General features: G+C 38.5%; 3 protein-coding genes across 3 annotated transcripts in view; all 3 read right to left on the bottom strand.

Annotated features, from left to right (window-relative positions):
* The window catches only part of LOC311100024 (GTPase IMAP family member 4-like), a gene marked incomplete at its 3' end in the record, with an annotated part of 35,450 nt that extends 28,590 nt beyond the window's left edge, over window positions 1–6,860 (bottom strand). The window contains exon 1 of the mRNA XM_084140755.1: window positions 6,667–6,860. The remainder of the gene's footprint in view (window positions 1–6,666) is intronic.
* Window positions 1,570–4,799, bottom strand: LOC311100026 (GTPase IMAP family member 9-like). The gene is made up of 3 exons (XM_084140756.1): window positions 4,707–4,799; window positions 4,114–4,185; window positions 1,570–3,899 (listed from the first exon to the last, which is right to left on the bottom strand). The coding sequence occupies exons 1-3, from the start codon at window positions 4,732–4,734 to the stop codon at window positions 2,962–2,964; spliced, it is 1,038 nt and encodes a 345-aa protein (XP_083996882.1). The 5' UTR covers window positions 4,735–4,799; the 3' UTR covers window positions 1,570–2,961.
* Window positions 6,861–8,681: 1,821 nt separating the features above from the next.
* Window positions 8,682–22,506, bottom strand: LOC311099892 (GTPase IMAP family member 8-like). Its single transcript, XM_084140611.1, has 6 exons — window positions 22,409–22,506; window positions 21,815–21,886; window positions 20,678–21,593; window positions 11,296–11,312; window positions 10,678–10,749; window positions 8,682–10,456 (listed from the first exon to the last, which is right to left on the bottom strand). Exons 1-6 carry the CDS (start codon window positions 22,434–22,436, stop codon window positions 9,519–9,521), a joined length of 2,043 nt encoding a protein of 680 aa, XP_083996737.1. The 5' UTR covers window positions 22,437–22,506; the 3' UTR covers window positions 8,682–9,518.
* Window positions 22,507–22,779: the final 273 nt, after the last annotated feature.

Below are 22,779 nucleotides of genomic sequence, written 5' to 3'. Positions count from 1 at the left end.
AGATAGTGACAGCAAAGTAAAGCCAGAGTGCCAGAGACAGCCAAAGATATGTGCTATATATGCAAATGTATGCTATGTGATGTTTGCCAAGTAGTGAATGGCAAAAATCAGGTGGGGAGTATAATCATGTTTAAAGTGTTAGTTCACTTAAATATTTGTTATCTGTTTTCTCACTTCTCGATAGATCCAGATAGGTTTTTTATTCTGGCTATTTTGTTACTTTCAGCAGCCTCTGACCAGCATTTCCATACAAGTAAAGCCTAAAAGCTTCAGTCCAGATTTGTGTTTCAGCCAAATGGGAGCCCCACTAGGCCTACATGGTTTACTATGAAGCTGGCGGATGGGGCTGGAGAAATTAAATGAATAGATGGACCTATGGATGCAAGGACTAAGGCCAGGATTCAATCAAAGGTTGGATTGACAAGCACACTGCACTTGACTTACAAAGGTAATCTATGCTTGACAACTGTGACATTGCCTTTTAAAGGTGCAGTGTTGACAGTGCACTGCTCTTGTGGACAATGCGCATTTTGATTGAATCCCGGCCTGACAGTCCATGAGGTTAACGTGACAGTTTTAACTATGTAATAAGGCTATAAATTGTTTATAATTTACCACTTAAACACAAAGGGTAAATTGAAAACAACTTAAATGTTTTTTAAATAAATACATTTGTAATGAGTGCTGGGTTTTTTATTTGTTTGCCAGAAAATACACTTTGATTCACTTTTAAATTTACAAGCCACTATTTACACACACATATATTTTTCATTCTATTTACATACTGTTACTAAATTAATTCAATGAACATAACCATCATCAATCCAACCCTGTCACACTGCCAAACTGATGGAATCCAGTTGTATGAATGAGTCTAGATTTTCTCAGATTGTCTGTGTGAACTCATCTTAACACACTGACATTGGGTGGGTGATACTGACAGACCAAGATAACAGAAGCCAGAGGAATTCGACATGGTTTAAACCCTTGTGGAGGAGTCAAGAGACCAGTGGTAGAACGGAGTGCTTGTCACGGTTTCGGCCGAGGCGGCCCCTCCTCCTTGCTCGGGCAGGCTTCGGCGGTCGTCGTCTCCGGAGTACTAGCTGCCACCGTTCTATGTTTCGATGTTTGTTTGGTTTGGTCTGTTTTGTTACACCTGTTCCTTGTTAGTGTTCATTATGTGTCCTATAAATTCTCTTGGGTTTTGTCATGTGTTGTGTGTAATTGTTCGTTGTCAACTTGGGATGCTAGTTCATTTATTCTCTCGGCATTGTTTTGTAGAGAGTTCCGCACAGTGTGCACCTTTTGTTTTGTACATTTACCGGTGTGCGTAAAGTTCGCTTGCCTGCCGGGTTGTATTTAGCCGTGTTGGCTTGTTCTTTTGTTGTCTTCACTAAAGATGTTAGTACGAAGCCTCTGTGTGTCCTGCGCTTGATTCCACACCACATCTACGCTCAACCTTGACAGTGCTCAGGCTAAGGTGTAGGGTTTGACCATTGACTGGAGATAGGTTGCTGCCCTGTCATTCTCAGTCAATCATCTGCACTCATATTATTATTATGTTTATTTGAACAACAAAAACATACGTTTCAGTACACTTGAGAAAAGATGTGTTGTACCAGATTTAGCCAACAGCTCATTTCCATCTGCAGCCCACGGGCAGGTGAACATATCAACAAGAAAAACATTATAAAATAACAGAAAACATACAAACACAAGACCTTTAAAAAATGTAATAAAATGTTTGATTAAAATTTAGATTAATAAAACAGAGGTCAGGACATACAGATACATTTCAACACAGAAATCAAGACATTGCACTTAAGAATCATCAGACACATTGCTATTGAAGCTATGAGTTGTAAAAAAACAGTAACAAAAAAGTTTCATAAGTGGCTATAAACCAGCTGTAATTTTAACCACCTTTTCACTGTGTAAAATCACTGACACTCGCCAATCATTCTAAGTTTTCTGGAAGCTGGTTCCAGTGGTGAACTGGTTTTACAGAAAATGCTGATTGGGCAAAAGCTGTTCTACACACTGGAACTGTACATTTTCCATTCACTGCTCCTCTAGTATGTGACCTCATAGATAGTAAAGTAGTCACTTGACTGCATGAGGGTTGTGGAGCAAGTAAGTCCATGTAAACATTTAAAAAGCAGCTTTAAGTTAGAAAATTTACAAAAACGTTCTAAACTTGTTTCTTGAGAATTAAACAATGGTGATGAGTATTCATTATTTTGATCAAAAACATGCAATGCAATGACACGCTTTTACAGAGATTACACTGGTTTGTTTGATTGTTGGTTCTCCTGCTTGTGACCAACTGGTCATGCAATAGGACGTGAGAAAATATCACAGCATCTATATAAACCTTAGTGTTAAGACTATTTATTATATGTCTAAAGTTGGACAAGTTAAATGTAGAGTCTAATAGCCCAGGTACTTATATTCAGACACAATATGGTTGTTTTTCTGCCTTAATAAAGACAGCTAATGTTCTGTTTGGAACGTTGCCATGGTTAAAAGAGGATACTGTTGACATTCAGCTTTATCGCCTAAGTTGTGGCAATTACAATAATTTAACACATTCTACCCATACAATGGAGACTTGATTGTTGCGTTTTTGTTAAGTAGTCATGATTGTGTCAGTTTCCCTTTAAATGTGAAATTTGACATTTGTTAGAGCTGTGACATCACCAGCAGCATAGCCTCTGAGTAATCCATTTCATAGCCAGAAAATGACAAAAAGATGATGTCAAGGATGACAGGGATAGATGGTTCAAAATGTTACTCAAATATGAATATATCATATGCATATAATTACATTGTATTGGTTGTTGTTCCCAGCTTGGGTTGTCAATACCAGCATGGTTCCTGATGGATTCAGCAAGTGGTTCAGTAGAGAGCACAAATTAAAGTGGGGAGAAATAAACACAACCATCACAATCACCAGCTGTTTCAGAGATGGAGATCCTGTAACTTTTTATAGACCTCTGTGGACATTCCTTTGTTATCTTGGGTTAACTCCGCTTCTTCCCTCACAGCCCTCAACTTCCTCTCATAATAACGCTTGTGTTCCGTGATTCGCCAGATTTTGTTTTGATCCAGGAGTTGTAGTTCTTCAAGTTTCTTTTCTTCCTCCTCCGTTGACTGCTTCAGTGCCTTAATTTTACTCTGTAGCTTCTTCATTTCCTCCTGGTATCTGGGAGGCAGTTTAATCTCTTCTTCTTCTAGCTTCCGCAGTTCTTCTTCATAATGCTTCCTCAACTCTTCTTCTCTGGTACTTAGCTTTCTCTCCACCTCTTGGTATTTGTCGTTGGTGTAGTGGTCTTGACCGTTTACTGCCGCCATGTGGTCAATTTTCTCAAAGAAATCCAGAACTTGTCCCCTGTTTTCCATCTTGGTGTTGTCAAAAACATGGTACCTTCCACCACACTGCTCCATAAGTCTCTTGAGGTCCTTCTGTCCTTCATTCACATACTGCTTAATGCCACCTTCACCCAACTCATCCCCATGGGTGAAGAGGATCATGGTATACTTGTTAGCTTCTTCTCCAAATAACGCCCTGATTTTCTTAACTACGTTCTGTTCCTCCTTTGTGAATGGCCCTACGTTCATGACCAATACGATTGCGTGTGGACCAGGTGACGTCATGTTGATACATTTACTGATCTCTGTCTCTAAGTAACTGTCAGAGAGGCTTGTGTCAAATAATCCTGGTGTGTCCACTAGCCAGACCTGCCTCCCTGCCATCTCTTCTGTCTCCTTACAACACTCCTTAGTTACAGAAGAGCTCGATCTATCATCTCTAAAAGCTCTCCTCCCCAGGATTGTGTTTCCTGAAGAGCTTTTTCCAGCGCCTGTCTTCCCCACCAGTACAATCCTGGTCATGGACACTACAGGAGAGAGGTAAAGGAGAAAACATGAGTAATGTTACATCATGGTTGGCCCAGTAGTGGGTCTCCCGTAAGAAATGTAAATTGAGATTAATAATCGTTCCGACTGGCTGCCAAATTGAAATGTGGATAGTCAACGCAAAACAAATATGACTAGTTCATTAAACTATTGGTAAATGTTCAAAAACAATTGTAATACAATTTTTCTACTTACTGTTGGGACCATCACCTTTGGAGTTTCTTCTTCTACCCAGAGTCTGTTTGTCTGTGTCTTCATCCTTCTCCACTACAGAATGACACATTGAATACATCATATAAAAGACATACTGCAATATTAACAGATTATTAAATCCTCTTGTCTATCATACACTCATGTTCATGTGAATTTAGTTTGAAGAAAGTTTGAAGAATTTAGGTTTGAAAGTTTGAAGAAAAAAAACATCACACTGAAAATTTGTTTTGCATATGCTACTTCCCATAAAGTCACACACTTGCGGTGATACTCCCTGGGTTTTGTAACAAATAACTTTAATCTGCAATTCCCACTGAGCTGTCTAACTAATAGAAAAACTGTACCCAAGATAGGGATGGAATATATTCATACTCCCATGGTGAAAAAAACACTTATTGTTATACTACTTCATGTAATTACGTTTTCAGAGCACCTCAAATGAAAGTGAAAGTAGAATGGCATGGGAGGACACGATGTTATATAAGTAAACTGAGGTGCTCAAAAACATATTTAAATGTTCACAACAATAGTTAGTAATTGTCTACTGTTTGCATCATTAAATACAGTCAACTTACAGGGTTTTGTTGTGCTTGATGAAGCCATTTGTCAGTGTTTCTTTTCCCTGTACCGTCTCCTACGTTCACGATCACCTCCCCTCTGCTGTTCAGTCTAAGCCACGCCCATTTGGAGGGAGGAAGTAGAACTAGAGATGAAGGGGTTAGCATGAAACAGTCACCCTTCAATAAATCCTAAACCAGGCCATAGTTATGGACTATTATCAAGGACTAGGAAACAGACAACTTATATTTTCTTCAATAAACTAGAAGAGATATAGTTTCTATACCTATTCATGCAATGCTGCCAAACCTTGTTCAAGATTGCAGCTTTGAAGGTACACTTGGTATAAAGACTAGCTAACAACAGTAAAGTAAATGATTGACAGAGTTATCGCTCAAAGGGAAGATACTTTATTAGTTTGTTCTTAACAGTCTACTTAAAAGGAAGGTACAAGGGAGTCTCTATGGCACAGTATGACTCAATGTACACATAGGATAATACAATGGTATACAAGCATTTCATCTGTATAACATCTACATCAGGTCATTGAAATCAATCATTATGGTACCACATTAAACAAGTCAGATTTTTAAATAAAGCGAGTTATTTAGACATAAATACAATTCAGACTGAAAGGCATGACACCAGTGCTGCATATTCAGTTTTTATGAATAATGGGGGGATCATATACAGCTCTATCAACACAAAGACAAACAACATTAACTAATAATTTATACATATGTTTTACAGTGTCAACACCTGCTAAATGGCTGCTGGTGTATAATGTGGTCCACATGGGTCTACATGGGAGAGAGAGAGAGGAAGAGGAGGGGTGGAGGGAGACAGAGGGAGGAAACGTTTTGTACAACGATTACAGTCTGAATATCCACTGCTGTTTCACTGACAGAACAAAGGTTGTTATGAAGAGCTCTACTGACATTTACTGGTTGAGAAACAGAAGGACAGAAGACTGCATAATATGTAATATGATGTTTTATTATTATTATTTGAAAGTGTGTGCTTAGGTGAGTATCTGTCAGCTGGTCGGCATCTCTAGGGTCAGTTAGCTGTATGTAGTATATGCAATAAGAAGATTTCTCAGAAACAATTTACATCTTTTGGAGGAGTATTTAAGACTAGGATTGAATTTTGTACACAGTCCAGAATACAAGGTTCAAACTGCTATTCAAGAAGGAAGGGGTTAAATTAAGGGGAAAATACAAAATCACATTACAGCTGTGAGTATGAGATGAGATGTTAGTATCCATACCTGTCCATGTACTGCTGGTATGTTTAAGTCATATCACTGACACAAATCACCTTACATCCCAATTAGCGATGCTGCACCTCCTCATGATTTGCAGAAGGTTGTTGGTTCGAATCCCAGTGCTGATGGGGAAAATCCAAGTAAACTGGCAACTTGAGGGTTGCTGGTATCAGAATATCAAGCGCTACCTACTGCTGTTGTGCCCTTGAGCAAGGCACATACTGTAACTACTTCAGGGGTGCTGGTCTGCAGCTGACACTGTACTGCTACCAGCCTCTCGTGTGTCATATAAGGAGGGTTAGGAATTGAAGAATACACATTTCAATTTTTATTGTTAGATGGACAATAAAGTTCCAGATATGTCATATTCTATGTTTGTGAAGGTAGAGCAGACATCTGGGTACATTCACCTTGAATACCAATATCTGAGCTGCTGTTCCTGATTGACCCAATTCTAACTCTGTGTTGTGTTCTATTATTTACACAAGATGGCAGCTCTGAGGTAATTTACTGCATTGTCTGACGTTAAATCCAATAGAAATGGTCACGACTGTTACTCTGATTTCTTTGTCACAACCAAGTTGCCAAATTATGAAACTGTCCGGTCATAACAGTGTCAACTTGTTCGGTAATTTCAGTAAATAATTTTTTACTGCAACATGTTCTGAATACTGTTGATCCAAAGACGGCTTTAACGTCAAATATGCCACATGACAAAGAGTAAACTAGTCTATATTCCTATAACCAGGTGCCATAAGACATTCATGTTAATTGGTACATGCAAATAGGATCCTGGATGATTCTGTATTTAAAGACATCAATCGAGGACATGAGCTGCAGTCAAAAGTAAAATGTCTCTATCCTGTACAAAATGTCGGAGCCTATTTTTTAGTTTCACTTTCACACAGCACATAATAAGGTAGGGTCTCATGCTCAGTTGGCTTCCTGTTGCACTCGTCTAGCAGGCATTTTATAGCAGTCATAGATCGACTGTCATTTACAATAGGACTAGACATATGTTAGGCTTTATAAGATGAATGTTGTAGCCAATTATAGGCATGCGCTATATAGCCTACGTTAAATTACCATAATAGAAGGACCCCTAATTACAATTAAAAAATATATTTTCAAAGATGATTTTTCAGTTCACAATTCACATCCTTCTTTGAATTTAGGCTACTGAATTGATGAAATCATTCCAACCCCACTTTCTCGAGGCCTTGCAGCAGCTGTATAGATAAAGCAAGTTTACTAAACATCCGTATCCCTCCTCCCTAAAATGAACATATATCATATATCCTACTTTTATACCAGTCTCAGGAGGAAATGGTACATTCATGTTTTAAACGAAATTATTATAGAATGAGTTCATGAAATAATTAATGTATTTGCATGTATTTGTTCTATTTTATAATAATAACCATCACTTTAATTATATAGCACGTGTCAGAGACCTCAACTCAAGGTGCTGTTCATAATAAAATAATAATACAAATTGATTAAAAGTGAACATGGTAAACAATAAATCACAGAATGATAGAAATTAGGACAAACACAATAATAGAAATAGGATATTAAAAGAAGACAAAAGCAGCCAGATAATTAAAAACTAAAAAGGTGAGTCATTATCTGGTGTTAAAAAGAGTTAACAGTTTTTTCCTCCCTGATATTGCGTGGTAGGGCTGGGCACTCCAGAATTTGGGGGTGTAAAAGTTCAAAGCTGCTTTAGCACTTTTCATGCGGTTCACCTGGGTATATTAAAAAGTCTGGCGTCTGACAAAATGTAACAATATTGAGGGTCCAAACAGGTATATATTCAGAGAGGCAGTCCTTTAGATCAGGGGTTCTCTAAGTGGGGTCCGCAGAAGAACTGCAGGTCGGCATTTAAGGTTCCTTGAAGAACTATTGCTTCGATAAATAACATTTGAGTTAAGTGCGGGGTTCTTGACGTGGCATCTACAGTTCTTCAGACTTCTAAAATGTTCTTGAAACGTATGGAAGCCTGCAAATGTGTCCCTATCATAGCATACAGCACACTGGCCAGTGTTAACTAGTGCTGATATTTCTGTGTAACGTTTCTAGTGTTGATTCAGGAGTAAAATGAACACTGTAAGGGTTCAATTAACACTGAATGGTGTAAAGAAAAGACTGTTGGTGTTAATAACAAGGGTTGAACCAAAACCACACCCCTCATTATCATATTTCCCAGCATGCTCTATTACAGGTAGATTTTTGGAATTGTTTGTTTCAATATCTGTTTTTGCTTTGATTAATTCATATTATGCTAATCAAATATAAATAACTTCAATTTTTCTAAACTATTTCAATCTGTTACTTGGATTAATTGCACCCGTTACTGAAATGGTTTTTCCAGTTTACATGCTTTAGGTATTCTCATATCGTGGTCTTCCCAACCCTGGCAGTCATTCTGAATGCAGGTTGCGGGTGAATAAAATTCAAAGTGTTGGATATCCCTACACTGTCTCGATTCCAATAGGAATTACACATCACTTTGCAAGCCAGCATAATGTGACTTGCAGGCCTGATGTGGACTGTAAACTATGAGATTATTTCGATTGTTTTGGTGTTACTGTCACAAGTATGTGGTGCAGTTTCGAAACTGTTAGTACAGAACTGGTAACACAACACAGCAAGTATTATTTTGTTGACATCTTTCACTACACAAAAATTAATCCAAAATATAAGTTTACAGTGAAATACCATGAGAACATTGATTTAATCACCAAAACACAACATAATGATATCTTCTCAATTTTGTTATTTTAACAACCAGTTAATCAAACAGCAAACAATACAAGATACATTTAATTACTTAAAAATCATACAATGTGATTTTCTGGATTTTTGTTCTAGATTCCGTCTCTCACAGTTGAAGTGTACCTATGATAAAAATTACAGACCTCTACATGCTTTGTAAGTAGGAAAACCTACTATAGTTTTACCAAATGGTTAAGTGATTATAAATTAAGAGCAGATTGATTAAGTAATAGTAAAATGTATTTTATCAAATGAGAAGAGAATCATATCAAAACTAATGTGAGCATTGCATTGTGGTTGTTTTTCTGCTTTAATAAAGACAGCCAATGTTCTGTTTGGGACGTTGCCATGGTTGAAAGAGGATACTGTTGACATTCTGTTTTATCGCCTAAGTTGTGGCAATTACAATAATTTAACACATTCTACCCATACAATGGAGACTTGATTGTTGCGTTTTTGTTAAGTAGTCATAATTGTTTCAGTTTCCCTTTAAATGTGAAATTTGTTAGAGCTGTGACATCACCAGCAGCATAGCCTCTGAGTAATCCATTTCATAGCCAGAAAATGACAAAAAGATGATGTCAAGGATGACAGGGATAGATGGTTCAAAATGTTACTCAAATATGAATATATCATATACATATAATTACATTGTAGTGGTTGTTGTTCCCAGCTTGGGTTGTCAATACCAGCATAGTTCTTGATGGATTCAGCAAGTGGTTCAGTAGGGAGCACAAATTAAAGTGGGGAGAAATTAACACAACCATCACAATCACCAGCTGTTTCAGAGATGGAGATCCTGTAACGTTTTATAGACCTCTGTGGACATTCCTTTGTTATCTTGGGTTAACTCTGCTTCCTCCCTCACAGCCCTCAACTTCCTCTCATAATAACGCTTGTGTTCCATGATTCGCCAGATTTTGTTTTGATCCAGGAGTTGTAGTTCTTCAAGTTTATTTTCTTCCTCCTCCGTTGACTGCTTCAGTGTCTTAATTTTACTCTGTAGCTTCTTCATTTCCTCCTGGTATCTGGGAGGCAGTTTCATCTCTTCTTCTTCTAGCTTCCGCAGTTCTTCTTCATACTGCTTCCTCAACTCTTCTTCTCTGGTACTTAGCTTTCTCTCCACCTCTTGGTATTTGTCGTTGGTGTAGTGGTCTTGACCGTTTACTGCCGCCATGTGGTCAATTTTCTCAAAGAAATTGAGAACTTGTCCCCTGTTTTCCATCTTGGTGTTGTCAAAAACATGGTACCTTCCACCACACTGCTCCATAAGTCTCTTGAGGTCCGTCTGTCCTTCATTCACATACTGCTTAATGCCACCTTCACCCAACTCATCCCCATGGGTGAAGAGGATCATGGTATACTTGCTAGCTTCTTCTCCAAATAACGCCCTGATTTTCTTAACTACGTTCTGTTCCTCCTTTGTGAAAGGCCCTACGTTCATGACCAATACGATTGCGTGTGGACCAGGTGACGTCATGTTGATACATTTACTGATCTCTGTCTCTAAGTAACTGTCAGGGAGGCTTGTGTCAAATAATCCTGGTGTGTCCACTAGCCAGACCTGCCTCCCTGCCATCTCTTCTGTCTCCTTACAACACTTCTTAGTTACAGAAGAGCTCGATCTATCATCTCTAAAAGCTCTCCTCCCCAGGATTGTGTTTCCTGAAGAGCTTTTTCCAGCGCCTGTCTTCCCCACCAGTACAATCCTGGACATGGACACTACAGGAGAGAGGTAAAGGAGAAAACATGAGTAATGTTACATCATGGTTGGCCCAGTAGTGGGTCTTCCATAAGAAATGTAAATTGAGATGAATAATCGTTCCTCTTCCCGACTGGCTGCCAAATTGAAATGTGGATAGTCAACGCAAAACAAATATGACTATTTAATTAAACTATTGGTAAATGTTCAAAAACAATTATAATACTATTTTTCTACTTACTGTCTGGACCATCACTTTTGGAGTTTCTTCTTCTACCCAGAGTCTGTTTGTCTGTGTCTTCATCCTTCTCCACTACAGAATGACACATTGAATACATCATATAAAATTCATACTGCAATATTAACAGATTATTAAATCCTCTTGTCTATCATACACTCATGTTCATGTGAATTTAGTTTGAAGAAAGTTTGAAGAATTTAGGTTTGAAAGTTTGAAGAAAAAAAACATCACACTGAAAATTTGTTTTGCATATGCTACTTCCCATAAAGTCACACACTTGCGTTGATACTCCCTGGGTTTTGTAACAAATAACTTTAATCTGCAATGATGTGGTTATTCATTCCCACTGGGCTGTCTAACTAATAGAAAAACTGTAGCCAAGATAGGGATGGAATATATTCATACTCCCATGGTGAAAAAAACACTTATTGTTATACTACTTCATGTTATTACACACTTTTTCAGAGCACCTCAAATGAAAGTGAAAGTAGAATGGCATGGGAGGACACGATGTTATATAAGTAAACTGAGGTGCTCAAAAACATATTTAAATGTTCACAACAATAGCTAGTAACCAGGTATGTCTACTGTTTGAATCAATAAACTCAGTCAACTTACAGGGTTTTGTTGTGCTTGATGAAGCCATTTGTCAGTGTTTCTTTTCCCTGTACCGTCTCCTACATTCACGATCACCTCCCCTCTGCTGTTCAGTCAAAGACACTCCCATTTGGAGGGAGGAAGTAGAACTAGAGATGAAGGGGTTAGCATGAAACAGTCACCCTTCAATACATCCTAAACCAGGCCATAGTTATGGACTATTATCAAGGACTAGGAAACAATTGATATTTACTTCAATAAACTAGAAGAGCTACTCCCATTTGGAGGGAGGAAGTAGAACTAGTTTTGAACAAGAATCACAGAAAAATTATTGAGATGAACGGGTTTCCATTAAATAGTCACCCTTCAATAAATCCTAAATTTGGACTATTATCAAGGACTATGAAACAGACACAACTTATATTTTCTTTAATAAACTAGAAGAGATATAGTTTCTGTTCCTATTCATGCAATGCTGCCAAACCTTGTTGAAGATTGCAGCTTTGAAGGTAGCCTTGATATAAAGACTAGCTAACAGTAAAGTAAATGATTGACAGAGTTATCGCTCAAAGGGAACATACTTTATTAGTTTGTTCCTTACACAGTCTACATAAATGGAAGATACAAGGAAGTCTCTATGGTACAGTATGACTCAATGTACACATAGGATAATACAATGGTATACAAGCATTTCATCTGTATAACATCTACATCAGGTCATTGAAATCAATAATTATGGTACCACATTAAACAAGTCGATTTTTAAATAAAGTGAGTTATTAAACTTCAGACTGAAATGCATGACACCAGTGCTGCAGGTGGTTTTTATGAATAATGGGGGGATCATATACAGCTCTATCAACACAAAGACAAACAACATTAACTAATAATTTATACATATGTTTTACAGTGTCAACACCTGCTAAATGGCTGCTGGTGTATAATGTGGTCCACATGGGTCTACATGGGAGAGAGAGAGAGGAAGAGGAGGGGTGGAGGGAGACAGAGGGAGGACACGTTTTGTCCAACGATTACAGTCTGAATATCCACTGCTGTTTCACTGACAGAACAAAGGTTGTTATGAAGATCTCTACTGACATCTACTGGTTGAGAAACAGAAGGACAGAAGACTGAATAATATGTCATATAATGTTTTATTATTATTATTTGAAAGTGTGTGCTTAGGTGTGTATCTGTCAGCTGGTCGGCATCTCTAGGGTCAGTTAGCTGTATGTTATATATGCAATAAGAAGATTTCTCAGAAACAATCTTTTGGAGGAATATTTAAGACAGGATTGAATTTTGTACACAGTCCAGAATACAAGGTTCAAACTGCTATTCAATAAGGAAGGGGTTAAATTAAGGGGAAAATACTAAATCACATCACAGCTGTGAGTATGAGATGAGATGTTAGTTTCCATACCTATCCATGTACTGCTGGTATGTTGAAGTCATATCACTGACACAAATCGTCTTACATCCCAATTAGCAATTCTACACCTCGTCATGATTTGCAGAAGGTTGTTGGTTCGAATCCCAGTGCTGATAGGGAAAATCCAAAAGTGATCCGGCAACTTGAGGGTTGCTGGTGTCAGAATATCAAGTGCTGCCTACTGCTGTTGTGCCCTTGAGCAAGGCACATACTGTAACTACTTCAGGGGTGCTGGTCAGCAGCTGACACTGTACTGCTACCAGCCTCTCATGTGTCATATAAGGAGGGTTAGGAATTGAAGAATACACATTTTAATTGTTAGATGGACAATAAAGTTCCAAATCTATTCTATTCTATGTTTGTGAAGGTAGAGCAGACACCTGGAGACATTCACCTTGAATACCAATATCTGAGCTGCTGTTCCTGATTGACCCAATTCTAACTCTGTGTTGTGTTCTATTATTTACACAAGATGGCAGCTCTGACGTAATTTACTGCATTGTCTGACGTTAAATCCAATAGAAATGGTCACGAGTGTTACTCCGTTTTCTTTGTCACAACCAAGTTGCCAAATAATGAAACTGTCCGGTCATAAGAGTGTCAACTTGTTCGGTAATTTCAGTAAATAATTATTTACTGCAACATGTTCTGAATACTGTTGATCCAAAGACGGCTTTAACGTCAAATATGCCACATGACAAAGAGTAAACTAGTCTATATTCCTATAACCTGGTGCCATAAAACATTCATGTTAATTGGTACATGCAAATAGGATCCTGGGTCGATTCTGTATTTACAGACATCAATGGAGGACATGAGCTGCAGTCAAAAGTAAAATGTCTCTATCCTGTACAAAATGTCGGAGCCTATTTTTTAGTTTCACTTTCACACAGCACATAATAAGGTAGGGTCTCATCGTCAGTTGGCTTCCTGTTGCACTCGTCTAGCAGGCATTTTATAGCAGTCATAGGTCGACTGTCATTTACAATAGGACTAGACATATGTTAGGCTTTATAAGATGAATGTTGTAGCCAATTATAGGCATGCGCTATATAGCCTACGTTAAATTACCATAATAGAAGGACCCCTAATTACAATTAAAAAATATATTTTCAAAGATGATTTTTCAGTTCACAATTCACATCCTTCTTTGAATTTAGGCTACTGAATTGATGAAATCATTCCAACCCCACTTTCTCGAGGCCTTGCAGCAGCTGTATAGATAAAGCAAGTTTACTAAACATCCGTATCCCTCCTCCCTAAAATGAACATATATCATATATCCTACTTTTATACCAGTCTCAGGAGGAAATGGTACATTCATGTTTTAAACGAAATTATTATAGAATGAGTTCATGAAATAATTAATGTATTTGCATGTATTTGTTCTATTTTATAATAATAACCATCACTTTAATTATATAGCACGTGTCAGAGACCTCAACTCAAGGTGCTGTTCATAATAAAATAATATTACAAATTGATTAAAAGTGAACATTGTAAACAATAAATCACAGAATGACACCAATGAGGACAAACACAATAATAGAAATAGGATATTAAAAGAAGACAAAAGCAGCCAGATAATTAAAAACTAAAATGGTGAGTCATTATCTGGCCTTAAAAAGAGTTAACAGTTTTTTCCTCCCTGATATTGCGTGGTAGGGCTGGGCACTCCAGAATTTGGGGGTGTAAAAGTTCAAAGCTGCTTTAGCACTTTTCATGCGGTTCACCAGGGTATATTAAAAAGTCTGGCGTCTGACAAAATGTAACAATATTGAGGGTCCAACCAGGTATATATTCAGAGAGGCAGTCCTTTAGATCAGGGGTTCTCAAAGTGGGGTCCGCAGAAGAACTGCAGGTCGGCATTTAAGGTTCCTTGAAGAACTATTGCTTCGATAAATAACATTTGAGTTAAGTGTGGGGTTCTTGACGTGGCATCTACAGTTCTTCAGACTTCTAAAATGTTCTTGAAACGTATGGAAGCCTGCAAATGTGTCCCTATCATAGCATACAGCACACTGGCCAGTGTTAACTAGTGCTGATATTTCTGTGTAACGTTTCTAGTGTTGATTCAGGAGTAAAATGAACACTGTAAGAGTTCAATTAACACTCAATGGTGTAAAGAAAAGACTGTTGGTGTTAATAACCAGGGTTGAACCAAAACCACACCCCTCATTATCATATTTCCCAGCATGCTCTATTACAGGTAGATTTTTGGAATTGTTTGTGTCAATATCTGTTTTTGCATTGATTAATTCATATTATGCTAATCAAATATAAATAACTTCAATTTTTCTTATCTATTTCAATCTGTTACTTGGATTAATTGCACCCGTTACTGAAATGGTTGTTCCAGTTTACATGCTTTAGGTATTCTCATATCACAGTCTTTCCAACCCTGGCAGTTATTCTGAATGCAGGTTGCAGGTGAATAAAATTCAAAGTGTTGGATATCCCTACACTGTCTCGATTCCAATAGGAATTACACATCACTTTGCAAGCCAGTATAATGTGACTTGCAGGCCTGATGTGGACTGTAAACTATGAGATTATTTAGATTGTTTTGGTGTTACTGTCACAAGTATGTGGTGAAGTTTCAAAACTGTTAGTACAGAACTGGTTACACAACACAGCAAGTATTATTTTGTTGACATCTTTCACTACACAACCATTGATCCAAAATATAAGTTTACAGTGAAATACCATGAGAACATTGATTTAATCACCAAAATACAACATAATGATATCTTCTCAATTTTGTTATTTTAACAACCAGTTAATCAAACAGCAAACAATACAAGATACATGTTTCAAAATTGCCTTTTGAATGTAAATTACAGTACATTACACCGTTCTCACATCAGGCAATACACTTTCACTACCCATCAAAATTAACTGAAAATCAAGTTTCCATCATTTCTATCACGTGTGATCAAAGGTGTGATCATTGGAGACATCTTTCACAATCATTCATGCAAAAAAATAAATGTATTGTTCATATATATTTACATTATTCTGTAGATGTACTGTAATCAAATTAAACAAATGAAATGACCTTACGTTGAGAAGTTGGCCTCATCGACATCACAGTAAATGTCCTGATTGTTCATGCACCTGGGGAAAAAAAACTTTTGGCATGGCAAATCCAAGCCTGACCTAGGTCTGGATTGATGTCATTACATGCCTCATCCATGGCCTGGAGGAAGGTGGCACGCTCATGGGGATTGCGATCGTACATATTCCACCTGTATTTTAATAATGTATTGTATTTTACAGTGTTCTACTTATGTCTTGTAGGGGGTCCTATATTGCTCAGGTTCGATTCCCACTGGGGTCAAATATGAAAAGGTGTGGACTCACTGTTGTCACTTTGGATAAAAGTGAATGGCATATATTACAGTAGTGTATTGGCCATAGCAATTTTAGTAACGCATCAAAAAAGACACCAGCAACTCCATTTTGGATACATGTTTACTGGTTAGGGGATGCATTTGTTACATACAGTACATCTCTGATCTTGTCAATATCATACAGTATACATATATATATATATACAGTGGGGATAACAAGTATTTGATACACTGCCGATTTTGCAGGTTTTCCTACTTACAAAGCATGTAGAGGTCTGTAATTTTTATCAAAGGTACACTTCAACTGTGAGAGACGGAATCTAAAACAAAAATCCGGAAAATCACATTGTATGATTTTTAAGCAATTAATTTGCATTTTATTGCATGACATAAGTATTTGATCACTTACCAACCAGTAAGAATTCCAGCTCTCACAGACCTGTTCGTTTTTCTTTAAGAAGCCCTCCTGTTCTCCACTCATTACCTGTATTAACTGCACCTGTTTGAACTCGTTACCTGTATAAAAGACACCTGTCCACACACTCAATCAAACAGACTCCAACCTCTCCACAATGGCCAAGACCAGAGAGCTGTGTAAGGACACCAGGGATAAAATTGTAGACCTGCACAAGGCTGGGATGGGCTACAGGACAATAGGCAAGCAGCTTGGTGAGAAGGCAACAACTGTTGGCGCAATTATTAGAAAATGGAAGAAGTTCAAGATGACGGTCAATCACCCTTGGGGTGGGGCTCCATGCAAGATCTCACCTCGTGGGGCATCAATGATCATGAGCAAGGTGAGGGATCAGCCCAGAACTACACGGCAGGACCTGGTCAATGACCCGAAGAGAGCTGGGACCAAAGTCTCAAAGAAAACCATTAGTAACACACTACGCCGTCATGGATCAAAATCCTACAGCGCACGCAAGGTCCCCCTGCTCAAGCCAGCGCATGTCCAAGCCCGTCTAAAGTTTGCCAATGACCATCTGGATGATCCAGAGGAGGGATGGGAGAAGGTCATGTGGTCTGATGAGACAAAAATAGAGCTTTTTGGTCTAAACTCCACTCGCCGTGTTTGGGGGAAGAAGAAGGATGAGTACAACCCCAAGAACACCATCCCAACCGTGAAGCATGGAGGTGGAAACATCATTCTTTGGGGATACTTTTCTGCAAAGGGGACAGGACGACTGCACCGTATTGAGGGGAGGATGGATGGGGCCATATATCGCGAGATCTTGGCCAACAACCTCCTTCCCTCAGTAAGAGCATTGAAGATGGGTCGTGGCTAGGTCTTCCAGCATGACAACGACCCGAAACACACAGCCAGGGCAACTAAGGAGTGGCTCCGTAAGAAGCATCTCAAGGTCCTGGAGTGGCCTAGCCAGTTCCAGACCTGAACCCAATAGAAAATCTTTGGAGGGAGCTGAAAGTCCTTATTGCCCAGCGACAGCCCCGAAACCTGAAGGATCTGGAGAAGGTCTGTATGGAGGTGTGGACCAAAATCCCTGCTGCAGTGTGTGCAAACCTGGTCAAGACCTACAGGAAACGTATGATCTCTGTAATTGCAAACAAAGGTTTCTGTACCAAATATTAAGTTCTGCTTTTCTGATGTATCAAATACTTACAGTGGGGGAAAAAAGTATTTAGTCAGCCACCAATTGTGCAAGTTCTCCCACTTAAAAAGATGAGAGAGGCCTGTAATTTTCATCTAGGACAGACAAAATGAGAAATGTTTTTCCAGAAAATCACATTGTAGGATTTTTTATGAATTTATTTGCAAATTATGGTGGATAATAAGTATTTGGTCAATAACAAAAGTTTCTCAATACTTTGTTATATACCCTTTGTTGGCAATGACACAGGTCAAACGTTTTCTGTAAATCTTCACAAGGTTTTCACACACTGTTGCTGGTATTTTGGCCCATTCCTCCATGCAGATCTCCTCTAGAGCAGTGATGTTTTTGGGGCTATCGCTGGGCAACACAGACTTTCAACCCTCCAAAGATTTTCTATGGGGTTGAGATCTGGAGACTGGCTAGGCCACTCCAGGACCTTGAAATGCTTCTTATGAAGCCACTCCTTCGTTGCCCGGGCGGTGTGTTTGGGATCATTGTCATGCTGAAAGACCCAGCCACGTTTCATCTTCAATACCCTTGCTGATGGAAGGAGGTTTTCACTCAAAATCTCACGATACATGGCCCCATTCATTCTTTCCTTTACACGGATCAATCGTCCTGGTCCCTTTGCAGAAAAACAGCCCCAAAGCATGATGTTTCCACCCCCATGCTTCACAGTAGGTATGGTGTTCTTTGGATGCAACTCAGCATTCTTTGTCCTCCAAACACGACGAGTTGAGTTTTTACCAAAAAGTTATATTTTGGTTTCATCTGATCATATGACATTCTCCCAATCCTCTTCTGGATCATCCAAATGCACTCTAGCAAACTTCAGACGGGCCTGGACATGTACTGGCTTAAGCAGGGGGACACGTCTGGCACTGCAGGATTTGAGTCCCTGGCAGCGTAGTGTGTTACTGATGGTAGGCTTTGTTACTTTGGTCCCAGCTCTCTGCAGGTCTTTCACTAGGTCCCCCGTGTGGTTCTGGGATTTTTGCTCACCGTTCTTGTGATAATTTTGACCCCACAGGGTGAGATCTTGCGTGGAGCCCCAGATCGAGGGAGATTATCAGTGGTCTTGTATGTCTTCCATTTCCTAATAATTGCTCCCACAGTTGATTTCTTCAAACCAAGCTGCTTACCTATTGCAGATTCAGTCTTCCCAGCCTGGTGCAGGTCTACAATTTTGTTTCTGGTGTCCTTTGACAGCTCTTTGGTCTTGGCCATAGTTGAGTTTGGAGTGTGACTGTTTGAGGTTGTGGACAGGTGTCTTTTATACTGATAACAAGTTCAAACAGGTGCCATTAATACAGGTAACGAGTGGAGGACAGAGGAGCCTCTTAAAGAAGAAGTTACAGGTCTGTGAGAGCCAGAAATCTTGCTTGTTTGTAGGTGACCAAATACTTATTTTCCACCATAATTTGCAAATCAATTCATTAAAAATCCTACAATGTGATTTTCTGGATTTTTTTCTCTCAATTTGTCTGTCATAGTTGACGTGTAGCTATGATGAAAATTACAGGCCTCGCTCATCTTTTTAAGTGGGAGAACTTGCACAATTGGTGGCTGACTAAATACTTTTTTCCCCCACTATGTCATGCAATAAAATGCAAATTAATTACTTAAAAATCATACAATGTGATTTTCTGGATTTTTGTTTTAGATTCCGTCTCTCACAGTTGAAGTGTACCTATGATAAAAAATTACAGACCTCTACATGCTTTGTAAGTAGGAAAACCTGCTATAGTTTTACCAAATGGTTAAGTGATTATCAATTAAGAGCAGATTGATTAAGTAATAGTAAAATGTATTTTATCAAATGAGAAGAGAATCATATCAAAACTAATGTGAGCATTGCATTGTGGAAAAGCAATTACTTTATATTAACATGTATTGCAGTGTGAAACATGTATTTCTAGATAAAACATTGATTACTATTAAGCTGGCAGATGGGGCTGAAGAAATTAAATGAATAGATGGACCATGGATGCAAGGACTAAGTCCAGGATTCAATCAAAGGTTGGATTGACAAGGACACTGCACTTGACTTACAAAGGTAATCTATGCTTGACAACCGTGACATTGCCTTTTAAAGGTGCATTGTTGACAGTGCACTGCTCTTGTGGACAATGCCCATTTTGATTGAATCCCGGCCTGACAGTCCATGAGGTTAACATGACAGTTTTAACTATGTAATAAGGCTATACATTGTTTATAATTTACCACTTAAACACAAAGGGTAAATTGAAAACAACTTAAATGTTTTCTAAATACATTTGTAATGAGTGCTGGGTTTTTTATTTGTTTGCCAGAAAATACACTTTTAGTCACTTTTAAATTTACAAGCCACTATTTACACCCACAGATAATTTTCACATTCTATTTACATACTGTTACTAAATTAATTCAATGAACAAGACATTGCACATAAGAATCATCGGACACATTGCTATTGAAGCTATGAGTTGTAAAAACACAGTAAAGAACAGCAACAAACCTGCTGATATTTTAATAAAGACAGCTAATGTTCTGTTTGGGACGTTGCCATGGTTAAAAGAGGATACTGTTGACATTCTGTATTATCGCCTAAGTTGTGGCAATTACAATAATTTAACACATTCTACCCATACAATGGAGACTTGATTGTTGCGTTTTTGTTAAGTAGTCATGATTGTTTCAGTTTCCCTTTAAATGTGAAATTTGTTAGAGATGTGACATCACCAGCAGCATAGCCTCTGAGTAATCCATTTCATAGCCAGAAAATGACAAAAAGATGATGTCAAGGATGACAAGTTGGTGGTTCAAAATGTTACTCAAATATGAATATATCATATGCATATAATTACATTGTATTGGTTGTTGTTCCCAGCTTGGGTTGTCAATACCAGCATAGTTCCTGATGGATTCAGCAAGTGGTTCAGTAGGGAGCGCAAATTAAAGTGGGGAGAAATAAACACAACCATCACAATCACCAGCTGTTTCAGAGATGAAGATCCTGTAACTTGTTATAGACCTCTGTGGACATTCCTTTGTTATCTTGGGTTAACTCTGCTTCCTCCCTCACAGCCCTCAACTTCCTCTCATAATAACGCTTGTGTTCCGTGATTCGCCGGATTTTGTTTTGATCCAGGAGTTGTAGTTCTTCAAGTTTCTTTTCTTCCTCCTCCGTTGACTGCTTCAGTGTCTTAATTTTACTCTGTAGCTTCTTCATTTCCTCCTGGTATCTGGGAGGCAGTTTCTTCTCTTCTTCTTCTAGCTTCCGCAGTTCTTCTTCATACTGCTTCCTCAACTCTTCTTCTCTGGTACTTAGCTTTCTCTCCACCTCTTGGTATTTGTCGTTGGTGTAGTGGTCTTGACCGTTTACTGCCGCCATGTGGTCAATTTTCTCAAAGAAATCCAGAACTTGTCCCCTGTTTTCCATCTTGGTGTTGTCAAAAACATGGTACCTTCCACCACACTGCTCCATAAGTCTCTTGAGGTCCGTCTGTCCTTCATTCACATACTGCTTAATGCCACCTTCACCCAACTCATCCCCATGGGTGAAGAGGATCATGGTATACTTGCTAGCTTCTTCTCCAAATAACGCCCTGATTTTCTTTACTACGTTCTGTTCCTCCTTTGTGAAAGGCCCTACGTTCATGACCAATACGATTGCGTGTGGACCAGGTGACGTCATGTTAATACATTTACTGATCTCTGTCTCTAAGTAACTGTCAGGGAGGCTTGTGTCAAATAATCCTGGTGTGTCCACTAGCCAGACCTGCCTCCCTGCCATCTCTTCTGTCTCCTTACAACACTCCTTAGTTACAGAAGAGCTCGATCTATCATCTCTAAAAGCTCTCCTCCCCAGGATTGTGTTTCCTGAAGAGCTTTTTCCAGCGCCAGTCTTCCCCACCAGTACAATCCTGGTCATGGACACTACAGGAGAGAGGTAAAGGAGAAAACATGAGTAATGTTACATCATGGTTGGCCCAGTAGTGGGTCTCCCGTAAAAAATATAAATTGAGATTAATAATCGTTCCTCTTCCCGACTGGCTGCCAAATTGAAATGTGGATAGTCAACGCAAAACAAATATGACTAGTTCATTAAACTATTGGTAAATGTTCAAAAACAATTGTAATACTATTTTTCTACTTACTGTCTGGACCATCACTTTTGGAGTTTCTTCTTCTACGCAGAGTCTGTTTGTCTGTGTCTTCATCCTTCTCCACTACAGAATGACACATTGAATACATCATATAAAATTCATACTGCAATATTAACAGATTATTAAATCCTCTTGTCTATCATACACTCATGTTCATGTGAATTTAGTTTGAAGAAAGTTTGAAGAATGTAGTTTTTGAAAGTTTGAAGAAAAAAAAAACATCACACTGAAAATTAGTTTTGCGTATGCTACTTTCATAAAGTTACACACTTGCGTTGATACTCCCTGGGTTTTGTAACAAATAACTTTAATCTGCAATTCCCACTGAGCTGTCTAACTAATAGAAAAACTGTCCCAAGATAGGGATGGAATATATTCATACTCCCATGGTGAAAAAAACACTTATTGTTATACTACTTCATGTTATTACGTTTTCAGAGCACCTCAAATGAAAGTGAAAGTAGAATGGCATGGGAGGACACGATGTTATATAAGTAAACTGAGGTGCTCAAAAACATATTTAAATGTTCACAACAATAGCTAGTAATTGTCTACTGTTTGAATCAATAAACTCGGTCAACTTACAGGGTTTTGTTGTGCTTGATGAAGCCATTTGTCAGTGTTTCTTTTCGCTGTACCGTCTCCTACGTTCACGATCACCTCCCCTCTGCTGTTCAGTCAAAGCCACTCCCATTTGGAGGGAGGAAGTAGAACTAGAGATGAAGGGGTTAGCATGAAACAGTCACCCTTCAATAGAGCCTAAACCAGGCAATAGTTATGGACTATTATGAAGGACTAGGAAACAATTGATATTTACTTCAATAAACTAGAAGAGCTACTCCCATTTGGAGGGAGGAAGTAGAACTAGTTTTGAACAAGAATCACAGAAAAATTATTGAGATGAACGGGTTTCCATGAAATAGTCACCCTTCAATAAATCCTAAACCAGGCCATAG

The sequence above is a fragment of the Coregonus lavaretus genome (assembly GCF_964263955.1).
Source record: "Coregonus lavaretus genome assembly, chromosome: 24".
NCBI classification, from domain to species: Eukaryota; Metazoa; Chordata; class Actinopteri; order Salmoniformes; family Salmonidae; genus Coregonus; species Coregonus lavaretus.
This window is presented reverse-complemented; position numbering and strand designations above follow the sequence as displayed.